The following is a 26,104-nucleotide window of genomic DNA, read 5'->3' as shown; positions in this document are numbered from 1 at the left end:
TGATAGATCTATGTATTTTTAGGCTACTGTAGGCCTACTACTTTGCAAATGGCACTGAGTTGAATGAATGAGAATGTATATTTTACTGACCATTTATTATTTTACCTTTTTTTTAAAAAAAAAATGAGGCCTACAGTGCAATGACTATTTTACACAGCTTGATACAACCGGAAATACTGTCATATACAGGCTGTGACGTCGTCTTCCAGTGATGGCGGAGAGTGGTGCGAAGGGAAATTGTGTCACAAACATATCTTTCGTACAAATACGATCTGTGCTTAATTTTCTGTTTTAGTTGTAATTCATTTAAAGCGGGTTGTGATGGCCCACCGATACCTCTTCTTATCAAGAGGTTGCAGGAACCTTTCCAAGATAAATTTACCTCCAAACGTCAGATCAACAAACTATGTAACGTTACGACAGGTAGGTGCAAACGAAGCTTATGGAACTGCCACGGAAGCTCTATTTTTATGTCATTGTAATCTAACGTGAACGCCTCTCGCTAAATTACTATGCTAGTTAAATTACAACATTATTGTGTATTTAGTAGTTACTTGGATGAATACCCTTTTAACCTGACTGTCATGAGTTACAAGTTAGCCAGCTAAGTTAGTTGACAAGCTAACCAACAAGGAGCTATACAGGCCTAGGAATGACATTGCGTTAGGTAACGTTCGCATTCTCCTTTACTTACAGCTAGTGTTACTAAACTATGAGATGGTGTCGATCTATTGAAAGGGATGCAGATTGTAGGCGATTTCAAACGCAATGCATTTTGTTATTACTGTGTTTGCATGTTTTGCTGCTAGCCAGTCCTTCTGCTCAAGTTCATTATCGCGTAACATGGATTATGCTTTGGTTGTAGGGATTGTGTTTGTTTTTTCTCACTCAAAAGTGTAACAGCTAATATGAAGGTAATAAGGATCTTTACATTGACCGAAGTAGAGCGGAATTGATATTCATCATGTCATATGTCAATGTCTGACTTAGTTGGTGTCAACGTTATGATTCCACCCAGCACAAGCTCTGGTCAGTTTTACATTTAATATGAAGGTCTACTGATTTCCCCCCAAGTTTGCATCTTCTCTCATGAAAACTGTTGATCTTATCTCATGAAAGGTCTCAAATCAAGCTGAAACTCAAAGTCCCTCTGGTCTTGAAAGAGGATCACTGCTCTGGAGTGTTTTAGGTGCCTATAGAAGACTATGCTCTAAACCTCCCAAAGGTAGGCTGTATTTTAAATGCAATCTGTAGTAGGGTAATAAACCATATAATTCGATATTAAAGGTGTACAGTAGAACTTTGTTTGTGGATGATGTGTTTGTGCTCAATGGACATCTCTGAATATCTTGTAGGATTTGAGAAATATTTCCCTAACAAGACAAGCCCAAAACACAGTGAACCAAAACCAGCCGAGGCTAAAGGCAAGTGTTGTTCTGCTTTGTTCTGTAGGCAGAAGTGTGTATTATCTTTTGTGTCTTTGTCCCCTCACACATAAAAGTTGTTAAACGTTGTTCATTTGCATCATCTCAGAGGCCAAGCCAAGTAATGGCAACAGAGCCAGTAGGTCCAGTGGCGGTGGCGGTGGTGGTGGCGACAGCGGTGGTGGTGGTGGCGCCTCGGGTGGACGAGGAAAACGAGATAGAAGGAAAGATGAAGATACCTGGTTCGGCCGTCTCCAGAAGGTAAGATTGTGGTCTGTGTTGTGTATTTATTTGTCTTACAATACTGGTCATCTTTATCCTGGCTAATACCACATCAGTGGATATGCCAGAGCAAATGTAGTGAGCTTTGTCTGCGACACAGGCTAGGTCATCTTGCATACCCACTGTTATTGTTAATGTGCTAACATTGTTGAAACCACAGTCACTACTAACTACGAAGCATGACTGTGATTCTTTTGGTGTGTTCAGGGTGATATACCATGGGATGACAGAGACTTCCTTGCTGTTATCGTATCCATAACTGTTTTTTGGGCAGCTGCCACTTATTTACTCCTTGAACGAAATGGTGGGAGGGAAGTCACCTGGAAAGACTTTGTGAATCTGTATCTCTCCAAAGGCATTGTAAGTTTTTTTTTTTTGTGTGTGTGTGTATGTATATATATATATATATATATATATATATATATATATATATATATATATATTTATTATACGGCTCTCTAGAATGTTGAGGGAGCTCCCATTCACTTTGAACCTCTGAAGCATATTGACATGAAGTGTAACTTTTCATCAGGTTGACCGGTTAGAGGTTGTCAACAAACGGTATGTCAAAGTGATATTTGCCCCAGGACAGACCCCAATTGACAGAGTGAGTATTGTTCCAAATCAACATTCATGTTGTCTCACTGAGAGTATCTTCTCACTAGCCTATCAGATGACACATTTATTATCATTTATAACCATGGAAGAGCGACGGTTTCTGTATTCTGATCACACACAAGTCACATTTTATTTATAAAGCACATTTTTGTATGCACAAAGCTAATATGAAGCCTGATGACCCTTTCCACTCGTTCTGTTCTATCTCCAGCAATATGTCTGGTTCAACATTGGGAGTGTGGACACATTTGAGCGTAACCTGGAGACAGCCCAGCTAGAGATGGGCATTCAAGGGGAGAACAGGCTCCCAGTTGTCTACTCCACTGAGAGTGATGGGTAAGGCTTCTCTAGAGATTCCATAGTTTTTACAAAAGACTTTATACAGATGAGTAGGAGGGAGCCAGAACTGGTCCAGAGGTGGCCTATACATAACTTTGCATATTTTTTCTTCATTCTTCTTTATGATTAAAGCATGGTCTAATTCCGATTTAATGGGCACAGTGGTTAATACATGTTTTCTTTTCAATTTGCATAAAATGCTGTCCTGCATTTTATACGCGATGTGGCTAATACATGGGACATGATTATATAGTTAAGGCACTCCTAAGGGATCCTAAGTGTCTGAGGGATCTGTAGAGGACACCGCTGTAAATCCCTGCCCGTGTCCTGCTCCACCAGGTCCTTCCTCCTCAGCATGCTGCCCACTGTGCTGATCATCAGCTTCCTGCTCTTCATGCTCCGCCGCGGGCCTGCCGGAGGTGGCAGACCAGGCAGGGGCATGGGAGGCCTGTTCAGCGTCGGCGAGACCACCGCCAAGGTGCTCCGCGACGAGATCGACATCAAGTTCAAGGACGTGGCGGGCTGCGAGGAGGCCAAGATGGAGATCATGGAGTTTGTCAATTTTCTCAAGAACCCCAAGCAGTACCAGGATCTTGGAGCAAAGATCCCCAAGGTACAGTACACTGGTCGTTTGTTCTACAAATCTAGACGTGGTTCTTGAGGAGTAGCACTCTAGCCTCATGAAGGTTGAATATCATCTTAATGTCCTTGTCGACCATTTAAATAAATATGGATTATTTTGAGCTTCTGTATTTTCTTTACTGATAGGGTGCTATTTTGACTGGTCCTCCTGGAACCGGGAAAACGCTATTGGCTAAGGCCACTGCAGGAGAGGCCAACGTGCCCTTCATCACGGTTAATGGGTCTGAGTTCCTGGAGATGTTTGTGGGCGTGGGTCCAGCCAGGGTACGTAATGTTGGCAGTATGTGCCTTGACGCTCATTTATGGCCTCTTGCTATGCCTGGTCCTAGTGTGTGTATGTGAATGAGGCACTTTTCTCCCACCTCATCTGTCTTGCTGTCAGTGGCCAAAGATTCCTAGAATGACTCATTCTGCTATGTAGAAATGTCTACATAAGTGGCTCAAATAATATTATTATACCCGCCAACTGCATGAAATTGGAGTTGAAGGACACCCTCTGAATGCAATGTAAGTTTAGTGGCATTCCGTTCGTGGGGGATATACTAACTATATCTTATGTATAGATTTAGTGACCATACACCAATCGTCCTGTAGATGGTGGTGTTGAGAAAAGGGATGCTCACACTCACACACACACACACACACACACATGTTCACATTCACATACATAAACACACCCACATGCACCGATACATAAACACACACACACACTCACACACACACACACACACACACACACACACACACACACACACAAGCTCACATGCACAAAAGTAAACACACACATGCACATACTCAAATTGACAATCGGCACGATTCATTTTTGTGGAGGGAAAGTGCAAATATTTTTAGCTATTAGTAATAATGCAGATCAGAAAATACTGTATATTTTGAACAAATATCTAAACTTTCTATGAATCCAAAATACATGAAATAGAAACATAATTATGACAAAAAGCCATTATTTTCCGTGTGTGTAGCAGATTCTAGCATTGCCAATGATCACAATATTCAATTTTACTAATGCCCTCAAGGTGTTGGGGGGCCTCTAAATCACTATCCTATCTAAGGGTTAAGTGTGTACAATATGAGGTTATACATTACCTACATTTTTACATGTTTTATAAATAATGGCCTTGGCAAAATGCATGTGCTGTATATTCTGAAGGTTTGATTGGTTTGTATCTCTACTCTGGATCTGACCCTAAAGTGCCTTGTGTCGTTGCTCAGGTACGGGACCTGTTTGTGCTGGCGCGTAAGAATGCCCCCTGCATCCTGTTCATAGACGAGATCGACGCCGTGGGGAGGAAGCGAGGCCGTGGCAACTTTGGGGGGCAGAGTGAGCAGGAGAACACTCTCAATCAGTTACTGGTGGAGATGGACGGTACGTAGCCCACGCCTCACAAACACCACGCCTCACCCACATTTGGTTGTAAGATTCTAGTGATCTGGATTGCTTACAAGATCAGAATCCATCGAAACTGTTATGGAAAATGTTTGATTGAGATAGATTTGTTAAAGAGGTTTAATTGTGGTTCCTGCTATTTTTCTTTTAGGGTTTAACACGGCGACTAATGTAGTTGTCCTGGCTGGAACTAACAGACCAGACATCTTGGACCCGGCACTAATGAGACCCGGTCGCTTTGACCGACAGATTTACATAGGTATGTATTGGAGCTGACACACAGTCTCTACAGAATACGATTTTATATTGATTTTCATATTGAAAATTTACCAAAGCCCTGTTAATGCATATGTTTTAGGGATGTACATTTTAGGCAAAAATACAATTCAGTAATTACTGAGAATTAGTCCACAGTTCAATAAAAAGTTGAGTTGCGTTTTTCTTTAGGATTTTATGCATTATCAGCACCTTGAGCTTACATAAAGGCATTACTTAAAATATAAGGATATGCATTTTGTCTTTATTTCTGCTTGGAGATACAATTTCAATCACATTAACTATTCAATACTCTATAATTAGGAGTATGAAGATTTGAAAAATGTAACTCACCCCTCATATCTTTCTCTGGTTAGTCTATTTTAGTTATTTATTTGAAAAAAAAAAAGTCACTGGTGATTGAGGGAATTTGGGCCGTTTTCTCTCAGTTGTTAACGATGTTGTTAACCTGCACCGGACAACATCCACTAGGAGTCTGCCAGTAGAGTGGCAGTGTGATTGACACAAGGAGCATTGTCACACCTATTGCACAGCATTACCGCGATCAGGATGCAGTGTTTGCAATGGCATCTGCCTGTTTTATGTTGTCGTACTGACTGTAAGTGTTTTGTGTGCTGCTTATGCACCCAGAGTGCATTGCCTGTGGTGTGCCTGCTGCACCTTGCGTTTTTGCCCTGAGCACCTCGAATTGGAAAAAAAAGTTCAACACAAAGTAGAAAAGTGGCTCATGTCATTCACGTTTTTATAAAAATATGGTGTGCCTCACATTTTACCAGCAGCAAATTACGTCCTGTCTGATCACACCCCTGCAACACTGGGCTGCCCACAGATGTGCCTGCCTGTTAATCGGCTTATATGCTCAGGCAATGGGTAATGCTGCTTATTTAAAGATGGCAAAACTCACCCTCTAATGATGCCATTTTTTATGGAATAATGGCCTGTTCTGAAATTAGAACCTTTTATTGAATGTCATGGAAACGATTCCACAAAGCATGACCGTTTAGCTACTGTGAAAGGATTATCTCTCCAATTAAATTATGGCCATTACTGAATCACATCAATCAGGCAGCGATGATTTATTTTTGGGATTCTCTTCTGAGACCAGAAAGCTGTGTATGTCTAAAGAAAGTCATGGTCATCTTGTTTCTCGTTCAGGTCATCCAGATATCAAAGGCAGAGCCTCCATATTCAAAGTGCATCTTAGGCCCCTTAAGCTGGACACAGAGATGGATAAAGATGCTCTGGCCAGAAAAATGGCTGCTCTCACTCCTGGTTTCTCAGGTGAGAAAAACAAATCACAGATTTAACATGATATTGCTGTGTGGGGATTTGACTAGGTTCTTTGTAGTTGAAAGAGCATAGCTGTGATGTCCATGTGTTGACTGTTATCTTCTGTGCTGCTGTGTGTCAGGTGCGGACATTGCCAACGTCTGCAATGAGGCAGCACTGATTGCTGCCCGTCACCTCTCCGATGCCATCGACCAGAAGCACTTTGAGCAGGCCATCGAACGTGTGATCGGAGGTGAGCCGTCATGACACGCTTGCATACTGGCTCTGTCAGCTGCTCTGCTCTTTTCCGTCACACCGCTTGCTAAGGGAACTGTGTGGTGACCTTCCCCGTCTGTACGCTGTGTATGGGTCATTCTGTGCCTAATCAGACAGAATCCAGGAAAGTGCTTGCCGCACCATCCTACCAGCACTACGTTTTTCCACATAATGTTTAGGTCCCGAAACTAAGGCCAGTATAATATTTTTGTTAAATTCTAGTGTTTTCATAATTTTTGTTTTTAAATCATTTTTACACACTCAAAAATGCTGTGTCTTTGAGGCCATGTTTGGGCATTAATATCTTTAAACGTATTGTTTTACTAGTCTACCCAAACTGTATTGGATGGAGAACAAACATGTTCTCATGTGTTGTTCAAAACTGAAATAATGTCAAGGGCTGAAAATATTATGAAGACATGGGATTTAAACAGAAATACAGTATTTGACAGGTCCTGGTTTTGGGTCCCATTCATGATGTAGACAAAATCTGAGACGATGCAGCAACAGCCTTATCTGATTTGACACATTCTGACCTGCATCACTGTGTGTGTCTGTGTGTGTGTGTGTGTGTCTGTGTGTCTGTGTGTCTGTGTGTCTGTGTGTCTGTGTGTCTGTGTGTCTGTGTGTCTGTGTGTCTGTGTGTCTGTGTGTCTGTGTGTCTGTGCGCAGGTCTGGAGAAGAAGACCCAGGTGCTGCAGCCTGAGGAGAAGAAGACGGTGGCCTACCACGAGGCTGGCCATGCTGTGGCCGGCTGGTTCCTGGAGCACGCCGACCCACTCCTCAAGGTGAGCCAAGCTGGTCTGTAATGACACTGGGCAACACACAGGACTTCCATAACTCTTGTGATAGACAATGGCCGGGTTTCCCAGATTCGTAAAGAAACTCTTAAGCGCTAAGAACTTCTTAGGAGCACTCTAAGAACGTTCTAAGAATGCTCCTAAGAAGTTCTTAGCACGTAAGAGCTCCTTAACGAATCTGGGAAACCCGGTCATTATCTTTTGTGATGGATATACACATGGTTGGTATTTTATTTGTAATTGGTGCTATAATGTGGAATGACTGGTGATGAACTGAATATTTTTGATGCCCCGTGTAATCAGGTGTCCATAATCCCGCGTGGGAAGGGCTTAGGGTACGCTCAGTACCTGCCCAAGGAGCAGTATCTCTACACCAAGGAGCAGCTGCTGGACAGGATGTGCATGACGCTGGGGGGACGCGTGTCCGAGGAGATCTTCTTCAGCCGCATCACCACCGGGGCACAGGATGACCTGAAGAAGGTCACGCAGAGTGCCTACGCTCAGGTAATCAGTTTGGGCATTTGTCATTTGTGCTGCGTTATGTTTTTATAGTCGCTGTATGTGGCTATTTTCATAATTAATGCTTAATTACATGCTTAAGGTAATTAATTACATGCTTAAGGTAATTATATTGCCGAATGAGGAGCAATGCTATGTTCATGCCCAGTACTGCTAAATAAATGTATGTCTAGCTTTGCTAGTAATGTCATTTACCTCTTCACACGTATTTTTGCGCTGGGTAACACATGAACATGTGTGTCCACAGATTGTGCAGTTTGGCATGAATGAAAAGGTGGGCCAGGTGTCGTTCGACCTGCCCCGGCAGGGCGAGATGGTGCTGGAGAAGCCCTACAGCGAGGCCACTGCCCGTCTCATCGACACTGAGGTGCGCCACCTCATCACCGAGGCGTACGAGCGCACCACCCAGCTGCTCAACGAGAAGAAGGAAGAAGTGGAGAAGGTACCGGGCTCCTGACAACACACAACTTACTCGCCATTAGCAATTATCCATATGACCTCGCACGTCCTCACACTATAAAATGACGCATTTCAAAGCCCATTGATTCATGCACTGTAGCATGATTGGCAGGGGAGTATTATTGTGATTTAAGTCATAAAGGGCTTTGTTAAAAATGTAAAAGTTAAAAAACTTGACCTCAAAGTTTTTTGAAAGAACTGGTGCCACTGTGATTTTAGACAACCCGTGGCCTCTTTTGACACCTGAACTAACGTCTCCTCTCCACCAGGTGGCACTGCGTCTCCTGGAGAAGGAGGTCCTGGACAAAAACGACATGGTGGAGCTGCTGGGGCCGCGGCCGTTCGCCGAGAAGTCCACGTACGAGGACTTTGTGGAGGGCACGGGCAGCATGGAGGAGGACACCTCGCTGCCCGAGGGCCTCAAGGACTGGAACAAGGAGCGCGGCAGCGACAAGGAGGAGAGCACCGAGGAGCAGGTGGCGCGGCAGATATCCGGCGGCATGCCCTTCTAGAAGCCTAGAACCTCCTCAGGTGGGACCGCAGCCAGTGGGGGAGGTCTGGAACTTGCAGAGTGACCTGGGTTGCTGTCTAAAGGGAGGGGGGGGGGGGGGGGGTCCAGAATGTTGGGCTGGTCAGCCTGCTTGGGTGGATGACCCTCAGGAACGTTGAGTGGCGTGTGAAGTTGATTTTGTTGGGAAGGCCCTTAGTTGTGGATGAGGGCGCCTCTGTATCTACATCTACATTTGCTCTTCAGTAATCATCTTAGGGACATTCTTATTAGAGAGGGCACACCCTGGGGGGCCTGATGTTTTCAGTCCTGTGTGGGTCTCGCACGGCCCATGTTGAGGGATGCAGAAAAGAAGCAATAGACGATGGAGGTGTGTGTTCATTTTTTGTAGTTCAAACAAATCCATTGTAGAATTATCACTACCGTGTTTCACCCTCGGAGCAGTCGAGCGCTCTGAGCTACTTTTCACGCTGCATATATGTACCTTTGTTGGACTGAACAAGAGAACAAGAGAAGCACTTTTCAACATTTCAACGCATATTTGACAGTGAATGTACCCAAGGAGTCAGTATATCAGAAAATCCAACCAATTGAATAGAGAGAAAGCGAAAAACAGTTTATTGTATAGTAGAGATAAATATTGCTTCTGTGAAGTGGTTTGCAAAATGTTGTATTATTGGGCGACGAGGAAGTCGGTGAGAGGAATAGCAATGGCTTGCGGCCTCTACGTCGCAGTGTTGCGGTTACTGCACTCATGGATCCTTTTGAGTAACGCTTCGCACGCATTCGTGTCCTCACTCGCACATCCACAGACTGTCAGCTTGCTTCAACTGCTAGGGAGAATAAGCACCTCAGCCTTCATCAGTCCAACCGGTCCAATGAAAGTGAAAGGATGTGAGATTAATAGTCAATTGCACAAGTTTGTCACTGTGATGGGCCATGTTACTCCTTAACTTGAGTTCTCCTTTTCAGTACAGTTGATATGCATGATCGGAGGTGTCAGGCATCAGACCGTGCAGTGCTGGAAATGTCCCTTTTTATGGTTTGAACGTGGCTGTTTTTTGATTATCAATTAACATGTATTTAAGAATTAGTCCGCGCACAACAATCCAAGAAGTAGAAAATCAATTGAAATGGTCTTCCTCTCAAGACAAGTTAGATGTTTTATGTTTGACAGGGCTAGTTTCTTCAAATTGACAACTGCTCGGGTGGATCATCATCATCAGACTAGGCTTCACATTCTCGTAACAACTAAAAATCGTTTTTTGAGGTGGTTTACTTCACTGTGTTTTAACCTTTTTACTTATTTTGCCTGCAGTTGCTAAGGAGTTGGCAGGGGATGTATTGCATTGTGTGTGCAGTTAAGATGCTCCTTCATGGATAGTGAACGCTTTGGGAGGAAAATGTGAGATGTCATGAATGCCAAAGCTGATCAGAACCTGTATTTATTTTCTCCACTCAGTGGATAATGATTTTTAGGAACAGGAGCTTGTGATGCGAAAATTAAATCATTGTTCAGCAATGCAATTTCTCATTTTTCCCCTTCCATTCTTGCAAGCCAGTCTTTGAAGATGATATCTGTAAAATAATGTGTAAATGTGTATTTTGTTCAACTGTGGAAAAAAATGTTCTTGTGTTAAAAAGACGAATAAATGTATTTAAAATGTATTTTTAGCTGATAACCTGACCAGATGTTTCACATTCATTCTGTACACGAGAGGGATTTGGCGTTCTCTCACGCTGTCTGACACTCACACGTACACACATACACTTCCACAACTTTCCAACCGCTTTTGAGACCAGATATTTAGGCCACCAGTGGGAGATAATGATTCACACCCCCTGATATTGCGTCAGTTTTCTGCTCATAATCTCATTTCAAAACTTGAGTTAACTGCTTGGTGGTAATGGTTATGGTTCTTGTCCAAAGAGACATACAGTTATAAAGGAAAATGTCATTGTTATTAATGATAAGTTTACAGTAAAGTTTATGCTTACATGAAAATATTAATAATAGTAATAGACTAAATAGTTTATACAGAATTGAGTTAGTCATACTATGACACCACTGATCTGAAAGCTTCCTGGGAAAGCTTAATAATCTAAACAAAGCAAACAGCTGAACAATCTAAACAAAGCAAATGGTAAAATCATCTAAACCAAACAAATTGCAAAATGATCTAAACAAAGCAATTACGGTCATGTATGACGATATATAAAAATTCCCTGGTGAGGTCACATGCAGTCATAGGAGCCCACTGAAGGCTTAATCATGGTGACCCTGACTCGAAGGTCCAGCAGTCGTCTAGGTCTGTGTGCATCGCTCTGATGGCAGCAATGATGATTATAATGATGATGATGATGATGGCGTTGATGATGGTGTGAGGCCCGGTCCGGCCCCGGGTCCCAGGCCCACCCAGACGCTTTGTCAGCGTGAATCAGCAGCCCTCCCTCTCGCCCGGGCCGGCTGCATTTAGCCGGCCGTGACGACTGCCGGCGACTAAGAGAGAGGGTTTCCTGGTCCCGTCCTCCGCCAGCCGCCCCCTCTGAGTCAGCGTGCGCTAGCGAGCGGCGAGCGTAACCCAAAATGGAGCCCGTGCTCCGCGCCACGCTGCGCTCCCTCCACGCTCTGACATCACTCACGCTGGCCTGCCATCTGCTCCCCGGCGAAGGTGCGACACGTGAGGCGCCGTTAGTAATGGATGACTCTAAAACCACGTCCACTGTGTGTGTGTGTGTGTGTGTGTGTGTGTATGTGCGTGTGCACTACCATCTACCATGAGTCATCAGATCTGTGAGGGCTTTTATATCTATATTTAAAAGAATGGGAGATTACTAAGTCGTATTAATTGGATGCTGTCTGTTTGGATTCCTTTTTGTGATAAGTTCCTGCTGTGAACTTCAGTCAGTTGAACCGTTGTGACTAGTGCTTCTTTTTTTATGATCTCCAGGAGGAATGTGTTGCCTCGGGGGGTAGCAGCAGCATAGACAATACACTGGGATCTGTACAAACACTCGTCAACTCGAGCTTCTCTACTCACACTCCAGGTGGTCAGTTTGACGTATGTGTGTCTCCCTCACTTCCTGAGGCTTTCCCCCACTTTATCCAGCAGCTGTGCGTGAGTGTGTGTGCGTGAGTGTTTGTGTGTGTGTGTGTGTGTACACGTCTGTGGTTGTGGGTGTGTGAGAGAGTACTGTCTGATGTACAGACTTGTGCGGCTTAGACGTCGATGAAATAACGTTGTGGAGGCAAATGCATGTGCGACAGGTGGGCTCACAGCCTGACTCACTGCAGCTCTGGGTGAAGTGTGCGTGCGTGCGTGTGTGTGTGTGCGCGTGTGTGTGTGTGTGTGTGTGCGGGGGGTAGAGACGTCCCCTCAGTCAGGTGGAAGGTGGTGCTGTGTTACATCATCAGCATGCGTCACTGCATCAGCCAATCACTGTTACGTAAGCCTCCAGGGTCCTGGAGAGAAGCAGGAGATCTCTCTTTTTTTTCCCCCTGTTGATAACACAAGTCAAGAGGGGTAACGTAAAGGAAAAGGAAAAAACGCTGGGAGGAAAGGGAAATGTGCGAGCGAGTGAGCGCATGAGAGCCGCTCCGTCCGGTCCCGTCCAGTTGACATACGTGCTGCAGGCCGCTGTCAGAGGTTGTGGCCGGTGGTGTCTGGCCCCCCCCCCGGGCCCTGGGAGTCTGGGCCGTTGGAAAAAGGGGATTAAAAAAGAAAAACTGCTAGAGAGAGAAAGAAAGAGAGAGAGAGAGGCAGGTGGGAGGACGGGAACAGACTAATTATGAGGTGAGTCACCGGTGACTTGGCGGATGAAAGCTCTCCGTCTGGAGGAAAAAGGTAGATGGAGATGAAGGGATGGAGAGAGAGGTGGGAGGGAGGGCGGTGGGGGGGTGTAGTGGTGGTGGTGGTGGTGGTGGTGGTGGTGGTGGTGGTGGTGGTGGGGGGGCACGGAACGGACGGGGGAAAGCGAGAATTAGTCAGAGTCGACGGGCGAAGGCAATGATGAAAGCATTGCGTTCGCGGCCGCAGAGTGATGTGAGCGAGTGAAGCGCGGGATCCCGCCTCCTCACTACACACTCTCTGCGGCTGCCTGAGTCACCGCGCGAGTGCGAAGCGGCAGAGGTGGTGGTGGTGCTGCTGGTGGTGGTGGTGGAAGAGAGGGAACTCTCCTTTGCCAAAAAACATGCGCGCCCACCTCTACGCAGGAGCCAGGTTTTTCCATCCAGTTTAAAAAAAAAAAAAAAAAAACAACCACCTCAACAAGTCTACATTTGCCATGTGTGCGAAGGAATGTGTTTAGATTTCTGTGGGTACGAGGAGGAGCTTAAGGCAATAGGCTGGCAGTCGACGGTGTGGCAGCCATTTGTATGGTTTTTCCCCTCTCTGTTGAAGAGTTCAAACTGAGGGTAAACACAAAACCTTTTTCTCTCGGTGCGGACGTCCCCGTCCCTGTTGGAAGACCTCATTACTACCTTCACACACAAATCCTGAAAGGTCATCTCTCGGGGGGAGGCCCCTCGGATCCACAGTAAACTCAGCCTTGTCTGAGACCTCACAGGAGGAGACGGGGTGATGGCGCAGTCATGGCTCGTGATGAGAGGAGCTGACCACTCGCCTCGGCTCTTACTCATTTCCCCAGCCTCCGTCTGTGTCGGTCTGAGCGAGTAGGTAGCTCTGTTAGAACAGGACGTTGTAGTGGGCTGTGTGACAGTGTTTTCTTATGAGTGATGCATCAGACGTAAAAAAAAAAACCTCCCTGCAGTCTCACGACATATACACACTCCCAGCCTCTGCAAAACATGTGGCAGCTAAAAATAAGAGTTGTCAGGGATGATCCACGCTTGTGATGTGTTGTGATGTATCTTGGGAGATCAGACGCGATATCAGACATGTTCCTGGGGCAAGACTTGACTAAGAGCTGAGTAAAGCAAAAAGTTGTGAAGTCTAGCTGTGATGGACTTTTCCGTGACTAACTCTTCACTTACGAGTAAAGTATGTTGCCTTAAAGGGGCATAAAACTGATTTGAACTCAAAAGCCAAGCAGTACCAAGAAATGCATTTTAAAACTCTATATACTGTACATATTTATGTATGTTTATACAATATATATTTCAGAACATACTAATTCATGGAGATCAACAAGGAGTTAGTCTTAAGTAGCTAGATATCCGCAATGTAAAAAAATCCTACACTCTTAAACCTGTGTTGATTTTAACACATGTCTGTGTCCAGATAGGAACAACACAGTTTGTGTTGTGTCCTTTTTTGTTTCTTACACAATATGTATTGAAAATAACAAAACTTGCGTTGTTTTTTTTAAACACATCTCTATGTACACATAGGGACAACACATTAATTTTAAGAGTGTATTACATGAGAACCCAATAGTATTCACCCTACGATAGACTGGTGTCCCATCCAGCGGTAAGCTGAAGACTCTCATCTGTGAAATACTACAGAAAGAGAGTATACTAGCTCTATTAGGTGCCATGACTGAAGAAAGATTAACTGAACTTAATAGTATTCAAAGACTGGGGACAAAAAACACATGAACATGGAAAATGCTCACTTGTTGCACTTTGATTCTGATAGCTAACACGGCTGAATAAGAAGCGAAGGGATAAAAAGTATATGAAATGACACGAAAATCACCCTTATTCCTGTCAATCCCCATTCTTAATGGCCATTCTAAAAGAAGACCTGTATTACTGAATAACAACAATAAATTGTCCACTTGCTGAACGATGGAATGCCGGCTATCGTAAGGGAGTTCTTGAGTAGTATCAGATTCTGTAGCAAGTCCCACATAAACTTCTATTTTAAAAGCAGACAGTGATGATGGTTTGTAGCCCCTCAGGGAAATAAAGTCTGCATGTAGCCAGCGGGATCAGGCCCAGTTCATTTCGACACATCTGGACTGAAGCAAGCTCACACACATGCACTGCACTTACAGACATACACATTTTTTCCAGAGGAATAGGCGTGTTCCTTCACTTGGTCCATTTTTTTTTTCTTTGTTTGTCTCCCTCACACAGACACACACACAGATGGACAGAAACATACAAAAAAAGAACATGTATTTATTGATTTGAACCCCTTTCAACAACTTCATTAACACATTTTATGTTTGATTGGACACAACTGACTTGAGCACGATAACTCGGTGGTGAATGAACATCCAGGTCTTCATTTCATTTCTTTGAATTATACACAATAGTGGTCCAAGCCACGGAGAAAGTAGACGTGTTGCATTTGAGCCAAAATGTTTGTTGAACCACAAATCTGAATTATTACCACTAGAGGGTGTATCTTCGCTGCTCAACGCGCTTCATGCTGAACCACGCTGAACCCAACAGCACACCACTGATAGCATAGGTATTTCAGACCACAGAACTCAGAGTGGACCTGGCTGAACTTGCTTAGGTAGATCCATCTGCTGGGAATAGAGGAGAGAATCAATGAAAGCTCTGGGCTATTTGAAACCAGATGACTTCAGACATACTGAGGATATGATTAATTTCTTTTAGTAGTGAACAAACCACTTCCCTTTTTTGCAGTTAACATTACATAAACCAAAACAAAAAAAAGAGAGGAAAAAGAAGGGAAATTGGATAGAGTTAAAGAGGGGGCAAGGATCTCCTCTCTGAGATGGCTTCCATGATGTAGAAGTTCACCAGTGGCAAAGCTGCTCACCAGTTTACTGTAGGAGGAGTTGGTGACTCAGAAGAAGCCAAAGAGAAAGAGTAATAGACTGGGAGGGAGAGGGAGGAATGAAGGAGGGAGGAAGGTATAATTACAGGGAGAGAGACGAGAGAAGCTCCAAACAGTGAGGAGACACTGAAAGAGAGAGACACAGAGAGGGAGAGAGAGAGAGAAAGAGAGAGAGAGAAAGAGAGAGCGAGAGAGAGAGAGAGAAAGAGAGAGAGAGAGAGAGAGAGAGTCAGAGAGCTGTGTAACCCTGCCCACTTTCCACAAAACCATTGAACTCCGGCAGAGTGAGCTGTGCTCTGTGAGGCTTCTCCAGAGCTCTGCACCTCTGCTGCTCAAACTGCTCTCTCTCAACTCAACAGCAGGATCCGACAGCAAAGGAGCACTTCTATCAGCAGCGCCGGCAATCAGCACCACCACCACCAGCACCACCAGCACCACCACCAGCAGCAGCAGCAACACCACGTGGGACTACTGGCACCGGTGCCAACTGCTCAAGGCTCAGCCTTCAACCTGATCTCCCAGAGAGGAAAAAGCCCACAGCGCTCAGACCAGACCTGACCCATGAACCACTCCTTTCGCTGGACCAGCCAGCCACTGGGAACTGTCTTCTGATGAGCTTCGACCACTTCCGAGCCATGACTTCTCAGACCTAGAAATAAGGATTATCCTCTTTTTTTTTCTTGAATTGCATCTTTGTTGTTTTCCTGCTCTTCGCGTGTCAAGTATAGTCCTTCAAGAAACCAATCGAACTCTCGTTTTTTCGTTAAACGCCGCATCGCTGCCGCTGCCCTCCACGTCAAGCGCCAGCGTTGAAGGAGAGACCAAGCCGAGGTTGTCCCATCGTCCCACTCACCCACTCACCCACTCACTCACTCATCACTCACTCACTCCCGTCCGCAGGATGTCCGCTCTCACACTGATGACTGGGATGTTGTTGCTTCTCTGCGGGATCCTCTCCTGCTGCTGCACCCCGACCCTGGGAGGGTCTGAGGCGGCTGAACAGGGCAGCGTGCCCCAGCAGCAGCAGCAGCAGCAGCAGCAGTTCCAGGACTCTCAGCAGGCAGCAGCAGCAGCAGCAGCAGCAGCCGTAGGAGCAGGGGCAGGAGCGGGGACCGGGGGCTCTGCCTCCGCCGCCGCCGCTGCCGCAGTCGCAGGGGACGAGGCAGGTGAGTCCACCTGTCCGTCGTGCGCGCTGGCCCAGGTGCACGCGGAGGAGCCGCCGCAGCAGCAGCAGGCGGACATGGTGGAGGCGGTCAAGAGGCACATCCTCAACATGCTGCACCTGAGCGCGCGGCCCAACATCACCCGGCCCGTGCCGCGCGCCGCGCTCCTCAACGCCATCCGCAAGCTGCACGTGGGCCGCGTGGGCGAGGACGGCTCCGTGGAGATGGAGGAGGACGCCGCCGGCCTCGGGCACCAGCAGGGAGACGACGAGCAGCCCGCCGAGATAATCACCTTCGCCGAGCCTGGTGAGTGTGGAACTCTCTCTCTCTCTCTCAGTGTGTGTGTGTGTGTGTGTGTGTGTGTGTGTGTGTGTCTGTGTGTGTGTGTGTGCCCAAGATGTAAGGGAAGTAAAGTGGTGTTACTTTGTCAGTCAAAGAGGCTTTGGGCATGTTGGCACAACAGAAACACATTGTACAGAGACACACCTGTTGAAAAGATTAGTGAATTCTGGATGAAACCTGCACAGCTTCTTCTTGATGTTAAAGTGCACTTGCGGACACACCTGCGCACTGAAATCGGATAACTACTGTAGAATGTGTCAGCAATTACGTGACATTGAATTGATTTTGTTTGGCTTTTTTTTGTTGCTGAAAAGGAGTAAATCCTATGTTGGTAATATATTCCGTAGAATTCTATTTGAAAATGAATCAATGGAGCCTGTGGTTGAGCAGCATTTTGTGTGTGAAGTTTTAAGGCTCCATATAAAAAAAAAACATATATTTTAGCCTGTGGAGAGATTTTAGCTGAAGAGCGCCTGAAGAGTTGCCAACCGCAAGGAGCACCATGTGTGCCGTAAGCGTCTGAGGCAACAGATGTTGCCGGATGTCGAATACGACTTCCCACTGCCTCTTCTGAGGAAAGATTATTAAAAACAAATATCAAGCTGCAGGCTTCTGTGTGTGTGTGTGTGTGTGCGTGTGTGTGTACATGAGTGTGTGTGTGAATGTCTGGGTCGAGCTGCCCTGAGACGTGGAAAAAGCAAATCAAATGTGAAATGTTTGAAAGAGCGAGACAGAGAGAAGGGAGAAAAAAAGAGGCAAAGAGTGAAGGCGACAGAAAGAGACAGATCGACGCAGAGGAAGAACAGAGACACAGAGAGAGAGAGAGTGGCAGAGAGAGAGAGAGAGGAAGGGAGAGAGAGAGGAAGAGAAAGGGAGGAAGAGAAATGCCACTGTGTTTCACAGGAGAGGACAAATTTGCTACAGATGTGAACTGCGTTGCTGCCGTCACTCTGGGTAGACTGTTACCGCTGAGGAGCCCACTGTGGCCTCGACGTGATTTCCTCCTTAACGGGCTGCCCTCAACACATTTCCCTGACCTGAGGAAGTGTCCGTGCGCCTCGACCAGCATCTGACTCGTCTTAGGACACTTCAACTGCTTTGACAGCTTCACTGCATGAGTTGCAGTTTTCTAGTAGCAGATTCAGGATTATAAATGTGAAGGGTACAACTCTTTGTGTTAGTACCCCGATTCCTTGAATGTAATTCTGAGATAGAGAGATAGATAGATAGATAGAGAGAAACTGAAAGAAAGAATGAATTTGAGTGAATCAGTCCTGCTTTGGAAAGACCATCCACATCTTCCACTTTGAAATCAGGGTGGTTAAGGGTGAAAAAAAGAACCAGATGGTCCCCATTTAGTCTGCGGCTTTCGGCTCAACTCCTCAGTGCTGTCACACACAACTGTATATCTAGTCTCTTACCGCCGCTGACACTCAGGACCGAGCGAGGACGCAGTTTGACGTATGGTCATTTTAGCACTTGGTGTTTCTAAACATAGCATGGCATTTGCGGACACGCACCGTGCCCACTGATTGACCACTGAAATGTCCCCCACACAGCCCATGTCTAATGAGACTGTCCGCCGTTTAATTGCGTCCATCATTTTTGCTTTCCAGTGACGCATCGGGAATGCATGTGACGGCATATTGTTTTCCGCCCTGTTTGCTTGCATAAATGTGCATAATGGTGTGTTGCTATAAATAGCTCTTTGAATGAACCTTAGATTAAAAAAGGCCCCCTTAACGGCTTCTGACGAGGTTGGAGGGCGTTAACGATGCTCCAAGGAGGGGTTGCTGGGTTTGAGCCCTATACAAAAACCCACAGGGTTGTTAGCCAGGCATAATTGCTCCATTCATCAAAATATGGGCCCCAGTAATTACTCTGGGCTGTGTTGGCTGAGCTGGGAATAGAGGGGCTTCCTTTGAAAGTGTCCGCGCTTACTGAAGAGAACGACAAGAAAAGACTGGGATGGAGGGAGGGAGAGAGAGGGGGAAAGAGAGAGAGAGAGAAAGAGGGAGAGAGAGAGAGAATGAAAGAGTCTTCCCCATTTCTCTGAATCAAAAAAAAAAGCCCATCATTAATGACATTCCGATGTCACTGCTGATCTTTTCCAAGTGCGATGAGGATGCTGTTTTCCTCTCTCGCTAACAGCTGTGATGCTATCCTCCTGAGCTTTAAGGCTGGAGCCCTCGGCTCTTAAACTATTCAATTCATGTTGTTTGTTCATTCATGAAAAAAGAGCCAGACAGAGAGAGAGAGACATTTGTGCAACAGATCCCCCTGCACACAGTCAAATATTTCAGGTTAATGATTACACCCCATTGCTCATCCCGAGGTCCAGACCTCAGGGATCTGGTAGACTGGTTCACATGTCTGTTTGATATTGCTGTCTCATGGCACTATGGGGATTCACAGCTGCTCTATACAGATTCTGTATGAACTGTTGTTGTTTGTCAATAAGACTACCAAGAGACTACTTTTGTATGAGTAGAGGATGTGTGTCAAATAAGGCTGGGATAGAAGTCTGGTGCAATTGTCTGTGTAGAGACGAGGAAAGAGAAGGAAAGACAAGTGTCCAAAGGAAAGGAATCAATTTCTCAAATTACTTGTAGGAGTAATTTAGTATAGCATAAATGGTATACAGTACCGTATAGTTATTATTGTTCAGATGTCTGACATATCTCACCTGTATCTAATATCCCCCTATTTACACTGGATTTGGCATTAAAAATCATAGTACTTTAATTCAGCCTATCACAAGATTTAAATGATAACCAATTTACTTTTTCATAAAAATGGAAAAAAGTTCGCACACTTGAAATCCTTCTTTTTTACTTTTATTTTCTCTAGCACTTTTTCAAGCATGTCACTTGTATTTGAGTGAGTCATTCAATGGCATCAATTGAACTGCCAGAGTCTGATCTATCCCCAAAAAAGTCTTGTTTTCCTAATATTGCGCAATAGTCTAGTCTAACGGCCTACAGAGTGCACCTGAGTATTTCGACAAAATGCCTCAGTGCTGCGTTAGACGCCTCGGTATTTCTATCCTAGACTTTGAGCGAGCATTGTTTCAACAGGAATCGAAATGACTGAATCTATTTTGCAATCGCAAAGACATTCCAGCTTTCTTCAACCCCCCACCCCCGCCCCCCCCCACCCCCTCAGGCTGGTGTGCAGCCAAGTCTCCACATACACTTTGTACGTCATCATCAGATCAGCTGAACTCATTACTGATACAAAGACGTGTACAAAATGACAACCCGGCGGGCACAGCGATAACCTGAGGAAAGAAACACCAAGAATAATTGGCTCTGTGAGAGCCATCAGAAGACACGCATCACGTGGGCTACGTGGCAGCTGGCATGGCTGTTGGCAGGCGACTGCCCAGGAGAGGCTGTTAAGTGTTCCCCCTCATGCTACAGGGCCACTTGAGCGGTGTGATGTAGGCATTAAGACTGGCGTGAGAGGGAGGAGAAGGGCGGCTAGTGGAGAGGTGGAAAAAGGGGAACATACCGTATCTGGGAGATCTGCCTGTTCCGCCTGTTAAAGTTCACAGCTAAAGCAGAATCTCTATTCATTTACATGTCCCATAAATATATAATGCATATAGAAATGTATTCATTAATCCAGAGTAAACCAGACATACTTAAGGAGATGACTCACCATCGGCAAACAAGCCCTTATGGGTACACAGGGTCCTTGTGTAAATGAAGGCTTTGCATACAGATAGAGGCCTGTCATCCACAAATAAACCTCATTACCAGACAGGCCCACCGTCTCAACCTAAACCCGCTTTTGATCCGTGCCGTGAGTGGGCACTTGGCATAATTTATGTGGGGCCCCGCTCTGTTCTGATGATGAATGTTTAGATAATGGCTCTGAGTAATATGGCCCGGCAGAAATAGCTCATTGAGAAGATGGGCAGCAGCCAGCAATGGTAATGTACAGCGTCACGGTCCATGGTCGTATATGAACTGTGTGACCCCCCACATCCCCCCTCCCCCCCGTGGCGAGAACGCGCCTCGCCATGCTGGTTGCGTGGTTGGTCTTCCGGCGAAGTCTTTTACCGAGCTTCTCGATGGTGTTGTCAGCTGAGCGAGTCTCGCCACGGCTCGTTCCCATCACAGAAAAGTGGACGGCTGCTGAGAAAACGGAGAGCCCTTGAGTCAAAACACAGTTATACAGTTATGACACTCGATCCACTCAGCTCTATTTGACAACTTAATCCAGGCTGGATGGAAAATGTGGACAGTGTAACCAGAACTTTAACAGGGTCCTTCCTGTCAGCGGCCTTAAAACTCACCTCAGGTTATTTCAAACTGTACCCAGGGGCCGACTAGCATAGTGCACTGTGATTTACAGCAGACACTCTCTGAGTCCTGCAGGGAGCTGTGAATGGTGATTGAACAGTGTCGTGTACGTCGTGAAAGCTATTTACAATTCAAAACATGGCTGAATAAGGCTTTAGGAGAGGCTGCTTCAGTTTCACGCCCTCCCATTATCCTGTGATACAAGATACGGCTGGGTCAAAGGCAACATAACGGTTTGCCTGTAAACTCTTAACTCTTGTTCCTGTTGTAAGCCCTTTTTCCCCCAGCCAAATTGAACGACAATAAACAGCCGACACAATAAAAGAAAAATGGGTGTTGACATCGCTGCCAGTAACCTGGCATGTATCGAGACAATGTGATACCTCAGGACAGAAACACGGCTAAACAAAATGAATATCAAAAGAATTTTTTGGGGGGGAGTGAGGATCTGGACTCTGTGCAAACAGTGGAGCCCAATAAATCAGTGGTGGTTACTGAATCTGGGATGGCTTATGCCATACAGTCATGTGCAAATTATTGGTAAGGCCCTTGTCATAACATGACAGGCTTTATATACACAGTGGAGTTCCATGATTTTAGCACCAGGAAATGTTTTTATGGAGAGGAGGCTAGGTGTTGACGAAGAATTGCAGATGGTGGAAGACGACTGTGAAATGTATTAACTCCAGACAGGGAGATAAGTGCTTTCTGGGCCGTTCTGCTATACACCGCATTACTGGTTCCCTGCGGATCTGATTGTATTCAGCTGTTTCGCATATAGGAGGCTTGCCGTTCTGTTTTTAAGCACACGGCTCAGAGAAATGAGCTCCAATATGATATTGACGTCATGATAAAAGAACTGTTTGAAATTGTCATTTACTATGTAAATTCTATGATACACGAAGTTGGAACTGTAAAAAGCTCTTGGGCACGCTGCGTTTACAACAACTCATCCATCATGTCCCTCTTCTGGTTGCAGGAGACAGCCCTGACGTGGTGCAGTTCGACATTTCCAAGGAGGCCACCTCGCAGTCGGTGGTGGAGCAGGCCAACATGTGGCTGTTCCTGAAGCTGGCCAAGGGCACCCGGGGCAAAGGCAAGGTCAACGTCCAGCTCCGGCAGCAGCTGACCGGCGCCGACGGCGAGCTCCGCGAGGAGCTGGTGTCCGAGAAGGCCGTGGACACGCGGCGCAGCGGCTGGCACACGCTCCCCGTGCCCCGCAGCGTCCAGGCCCTGCTGGAGGGCGACGGCAGCGTCATGCGCCTGCGCGTGTCCTGCCCGCTGTGCGCCGACGCCGGCGCCACCCCGATCCTGGCGGCGGCGGCGGGCGACCGGGCGCGCGAGCAGTCCCACCGGCCCTTCCTCATGGTGGTGCTGCGGCCCGGCGAGGAGCACCCGCACCGGCGCAGCAAGCGCGGCCTGGAGTGCGACGGCAAGATCCGCGTGTGCTGCAAGAAGCAGTTCTACGTCAACTTCAAGGACATCGGCTGGAGCGACTGGATCATCGCGCCGCCCGGCTACCACGCCAACTACTGCGAGGGCGACTGCCCCAGCAACGTGGCCAGCATCACGGGCTCCTCGCTGTCCTTCCACTCCACGGTCATCAACCACTACCGCATACGCGGCTACAGCCCCTTCACAAACATCAAGTCCTGCTGTGTGCCCACACGCCTGCGGGCCATGTCCATGCTCTACTACAACGAGGAGCAGAAGGTCATCAAGAAAGACATCCAGAACATGATCGTAGAGGAGTGTGGATGCTCGTAAAGGTGTGCGTTGATAAACAAAAACAAGGACACCACATAAACTTGATTACTCTTTCTGTAAGAGACAGTTTATCCATGTTTGTCCAGATGCACAGGGAGAGTGGACTCGTCATGCTGACGTTTGACCGTACACATGCAACTTTTCTGTTGAACTTTCTGGTCAACCGAATTTGATTTTTGTCTTTGGATTTGGATTATATTCCAATGGGAACTCTTCGACGGAGTGATCTCTGTGGCACTTTCAGATTAAGGAAAATAAGAGAAATATATAATATATTTTTGTTATGAAAAGGGGAGCAAGAATGAGAGGGAATATGTGCATGGCCAAGGCAGAGGTGTCATTCTTGTCACTTTGCACTGCAATAAAAAAAAAGACTGCTGGCACGAATGACCTTTGAACTAAACTGAACTATGCAACTTGTCAAGTATTATTATGTGTTAATTTTTGTGTTTTGTGTACTTTGGGGTGGGTGGGGTTGGGCGAGTTGTTGTTTTTCAACAAAATGGAGGAAGACTGTGTCTTTTCTTTTTAAATGTTTTTGAGAGATACTTGAAAGAAAGTTTGACCAGCTACTGGAACCAAACTATTACTATTATTATTATTAATTATTATTATTATTATTATTAATTATTATTATTATTATTATTATTATTATGGTCCTCTTAACAGTGAATGACTGAATGTTGATTAAAAATGGTGAAAATTTGCACTATGCCAACATTCTACCCACTGCTATCATTGAGAGGAGCAACATTCCATGAGACAAATGAAAAATTTAAATCAACAATATCAATTGAGTATTGAACAAACATTATGCACCAAAGATTTCCAGCACCAATCATTCACCAGAGATTCCTGACAAGGTTTCACCAGAGAGATTCTTCATAAAAAAAGGCCAGATAAACAATACCCAGAGATAGTCATATGTTTTAAAAAAATGCTGGTCAAAACAAAAAAGAGAGAAAGAAAAAAAAAAACGAGACATAAAAGTAAACTTGATGACGTGACCCCTGGTGTAAAATGCTTTTGTTCTGCTTTCTGCATTCAAACTTGTTTTTCACTGCCAATGTCTTAATATAAACTGAGTTAGTCTTCATAACACAAGCTGATCTGTAAATCAGATATGTTTTGCAAAAACAAAATGACAAATAGTGACAAAACTATGAGCTGATGTTAAATGTGGTTGTAATTCTTTTGTTCTTATTCATAAGCAAAGGACACTGAAGGACATATCTGGAGAAAAAAATGTATTTTGTATGTATAGGGATATTGAGTGATATGTTGCTTTGTTGTATAAATCAAAAAGTGCGTGTTATCATGTTTTATATCTAATTTATTTTGCAGCAATTTTTGCTTCATCATTAAAGCTAAAGAGTTGTAAATACATCTTGAGTTTGTTTTTTACTTTCACACGTCATCTAACACAACGTATGACAAAAGAACACAACATTAATGTTAAGAAGGGTAAGACAAAATGTGAGGGCCATACTTTTAATGGTGTGAGACTAAATAACCAGTCTTGGTCTGTGTTGGCGTTTAACTGTAGGAATTCTCTGTGTGGTTTTTAGAGGAGGAAGTAGACCAGATGTGGGGGCAGTGATGTGTCTCCTCTGTCATATGCTGTGTGTGCACTCTGTGGCTGTTTCTGAGATACATTTGACAGCTAATGTTGTTCCCGGGAGAAGACTTACGAGGTGAGATGAAAAATTTCCCTTTTGTACTTCATAACACAAACACAGCGATCTAACTGCAGCATGCTAACCTTCACTCTCATATCGCTTAAGGACAATCAGCCTTGCTTATACCACAGCGCCTCAGATAGGTCTGGAAAACAGATGTCTTGCAACCCTTAATTTACCCTCCTGATAGCATAGAAATGCAGATGGTAAAAAGCCACACAGCTGACCAGTGCAGACTTGTTTCTTCAACTGAAAGCTTCACCCCATACACAAGGCATGGTGAGAACTGTATAAAACAGTTGAAATGCACATTATGTATGGTAATGGTAGTATGATTACCTTGTTGCATAGCCTTTTCTCCTCAGAAGTCCAGGGTAGCCTTCTGTGTAATAGGTTTGCAAGCTGTGAGTGTATACAGGAAGATACAGGGGTATAAAGGCACAGCTGTGCATTGGTGTTCCCAGCTTCCTGGACACAAAGGAAAAAGATTATGATAATTCTCATAAAAAAAGCATTTGCCAGACAAGTCAGAATACATTATGTAGCACTACCGGCCAAGCTAAATACCAGGCAGGAAAATTAGCAAGATGACCCCTTGGAAATGCTGACAGTCAAGCGCCAATTGTTTGAGCAGTTGCAATATTCTGAGAGTGAAACCTTTCCAGTTTGACTTTTCTTGATGAAATATCATCCGTTTATGTGCTAATGACTGAGCTGTGGCTAGCAGAGGAGCTGGACCCGCGCTTGCACAAACACAGTAGTAGACCTTGAGGATGGAGGTATAAAATGTGAACTCCATGTGAAGCCTTTAAAGCGAGTCCTCCCCTGGTGTGGGCACTCCAAGTCAGCACACTGGCTTGCTGTGTAAGGATAACAGAGGTGACCCATGGGTTGAAAGAGGTAATTACATCTATCATCACATAGCAAATAAAACCCACTAAGTCCCCCGCAGGCCCTGTGAAAAAGCTTGGTTCTCCAGCTTAGGTACAATCTCTGTCATAAACCCACTGAACCTGCCCGGCATTCGAACGACAGGGCTACAGTGATGTAACTGCGTATTTCTTGTGAACACTTTAGGTAATTTATGAAAATTGAACCAAGCAATGTACTTTGTTGACTGCATGGGTAAATGATAAATGGTAAATGGTCCATTTGTTTGGATCAGTTTTACTGATGAATGTCCTGTCTGACTTTGTCTTAGATTTCAACCTAATCAGTGCCAACAGAACCCTATGAGCTCTTATATTTGTTTTAGTAAAAGTATCATCACATACATCTTATCATCAATTACTTATAAACAGCCACTA

The 26,104-nt window shown here is 45.2% G+C and overlaps 2 protein-coding genes across 2 annotated transcripts; both read left to right on the top strand.

Annotated features, from left to right (window-relative positions):
* Positions 1-203: 203 nt before the first annotated feature.
* On the top strand, positions 204-8,917 carry afg3l2 (AFG3-like AAA ATPase 2). Its single transcript, XM_062529180.1, has 17 exons — positions 204-423; positions 1,120-1,225; positions 1,356-1,424; positions 1,534-1,685; positions 1,914-2,066; positions 2,239-2,313; positions 2,536-2,660; positions 3,003-3,276; positions 3,432-3,569; positions 4,536-4,689; positions 4,862-4,969; positions 6,142-6,267; positions 6,398-6,508; positions 7,204-7,319; positions 7,635-7,835; positions 8,098-8,292; positions 8,579-8,917. Exons 1-17 carry the CDS (start codon positions 322-324, stop codon positions 8,819-8,821), a joined length of 2,448 nt encoding a protein of 815 aa, XP_062385164.1. The 5' UTR covers positions 204-321; the 3' UTR covers positions 8,822-8,917.
* A 6,730-nt stretch (positions 8,918-15,647) lies between these two features.
* On the top strand, positions 15,648-23,578 carry LOC134072466 (inhibin beta A chain-like). The gene is made up of 2 exons (XM_062529167.1): positions 15,648-17,005; positions 22,331-23,578. The coding sequence occupies exons 1-2, from the start codon at positions 16,438-16,440 to the stop codon at positions 23,116-23,118; spliced, it is 1,356 nt and encodes a 451-aa protein (XP_062385151.1). The 5' UTR covers positions 15,648-16,437; the 3' UTR covers positions 23,119-23,578.
* The last annotated feature ends 2,526 nt before the right edge of the window (positions 23,579-26,104 follow it).

This window comes from Sardina pilchardus, chromosome 2 (genome assembly GCF_963854185.1).
Source record: "Sardina pilchardus chromosome 2, fSarPil1.1, whole genome shotgun sequence".
NCBI classification, from domain to species: Eukaryota; Metazoa; Chordata; class Actinopteri; order Clupeiformes; family Clupeidae; genus Sardina; species Sardina pilchardus.
The sequence above is the reverse complement of the archived record's forward strand: the minus strand, read 5'-3'. Positions and strand labels throughout refer to the sequence as shown.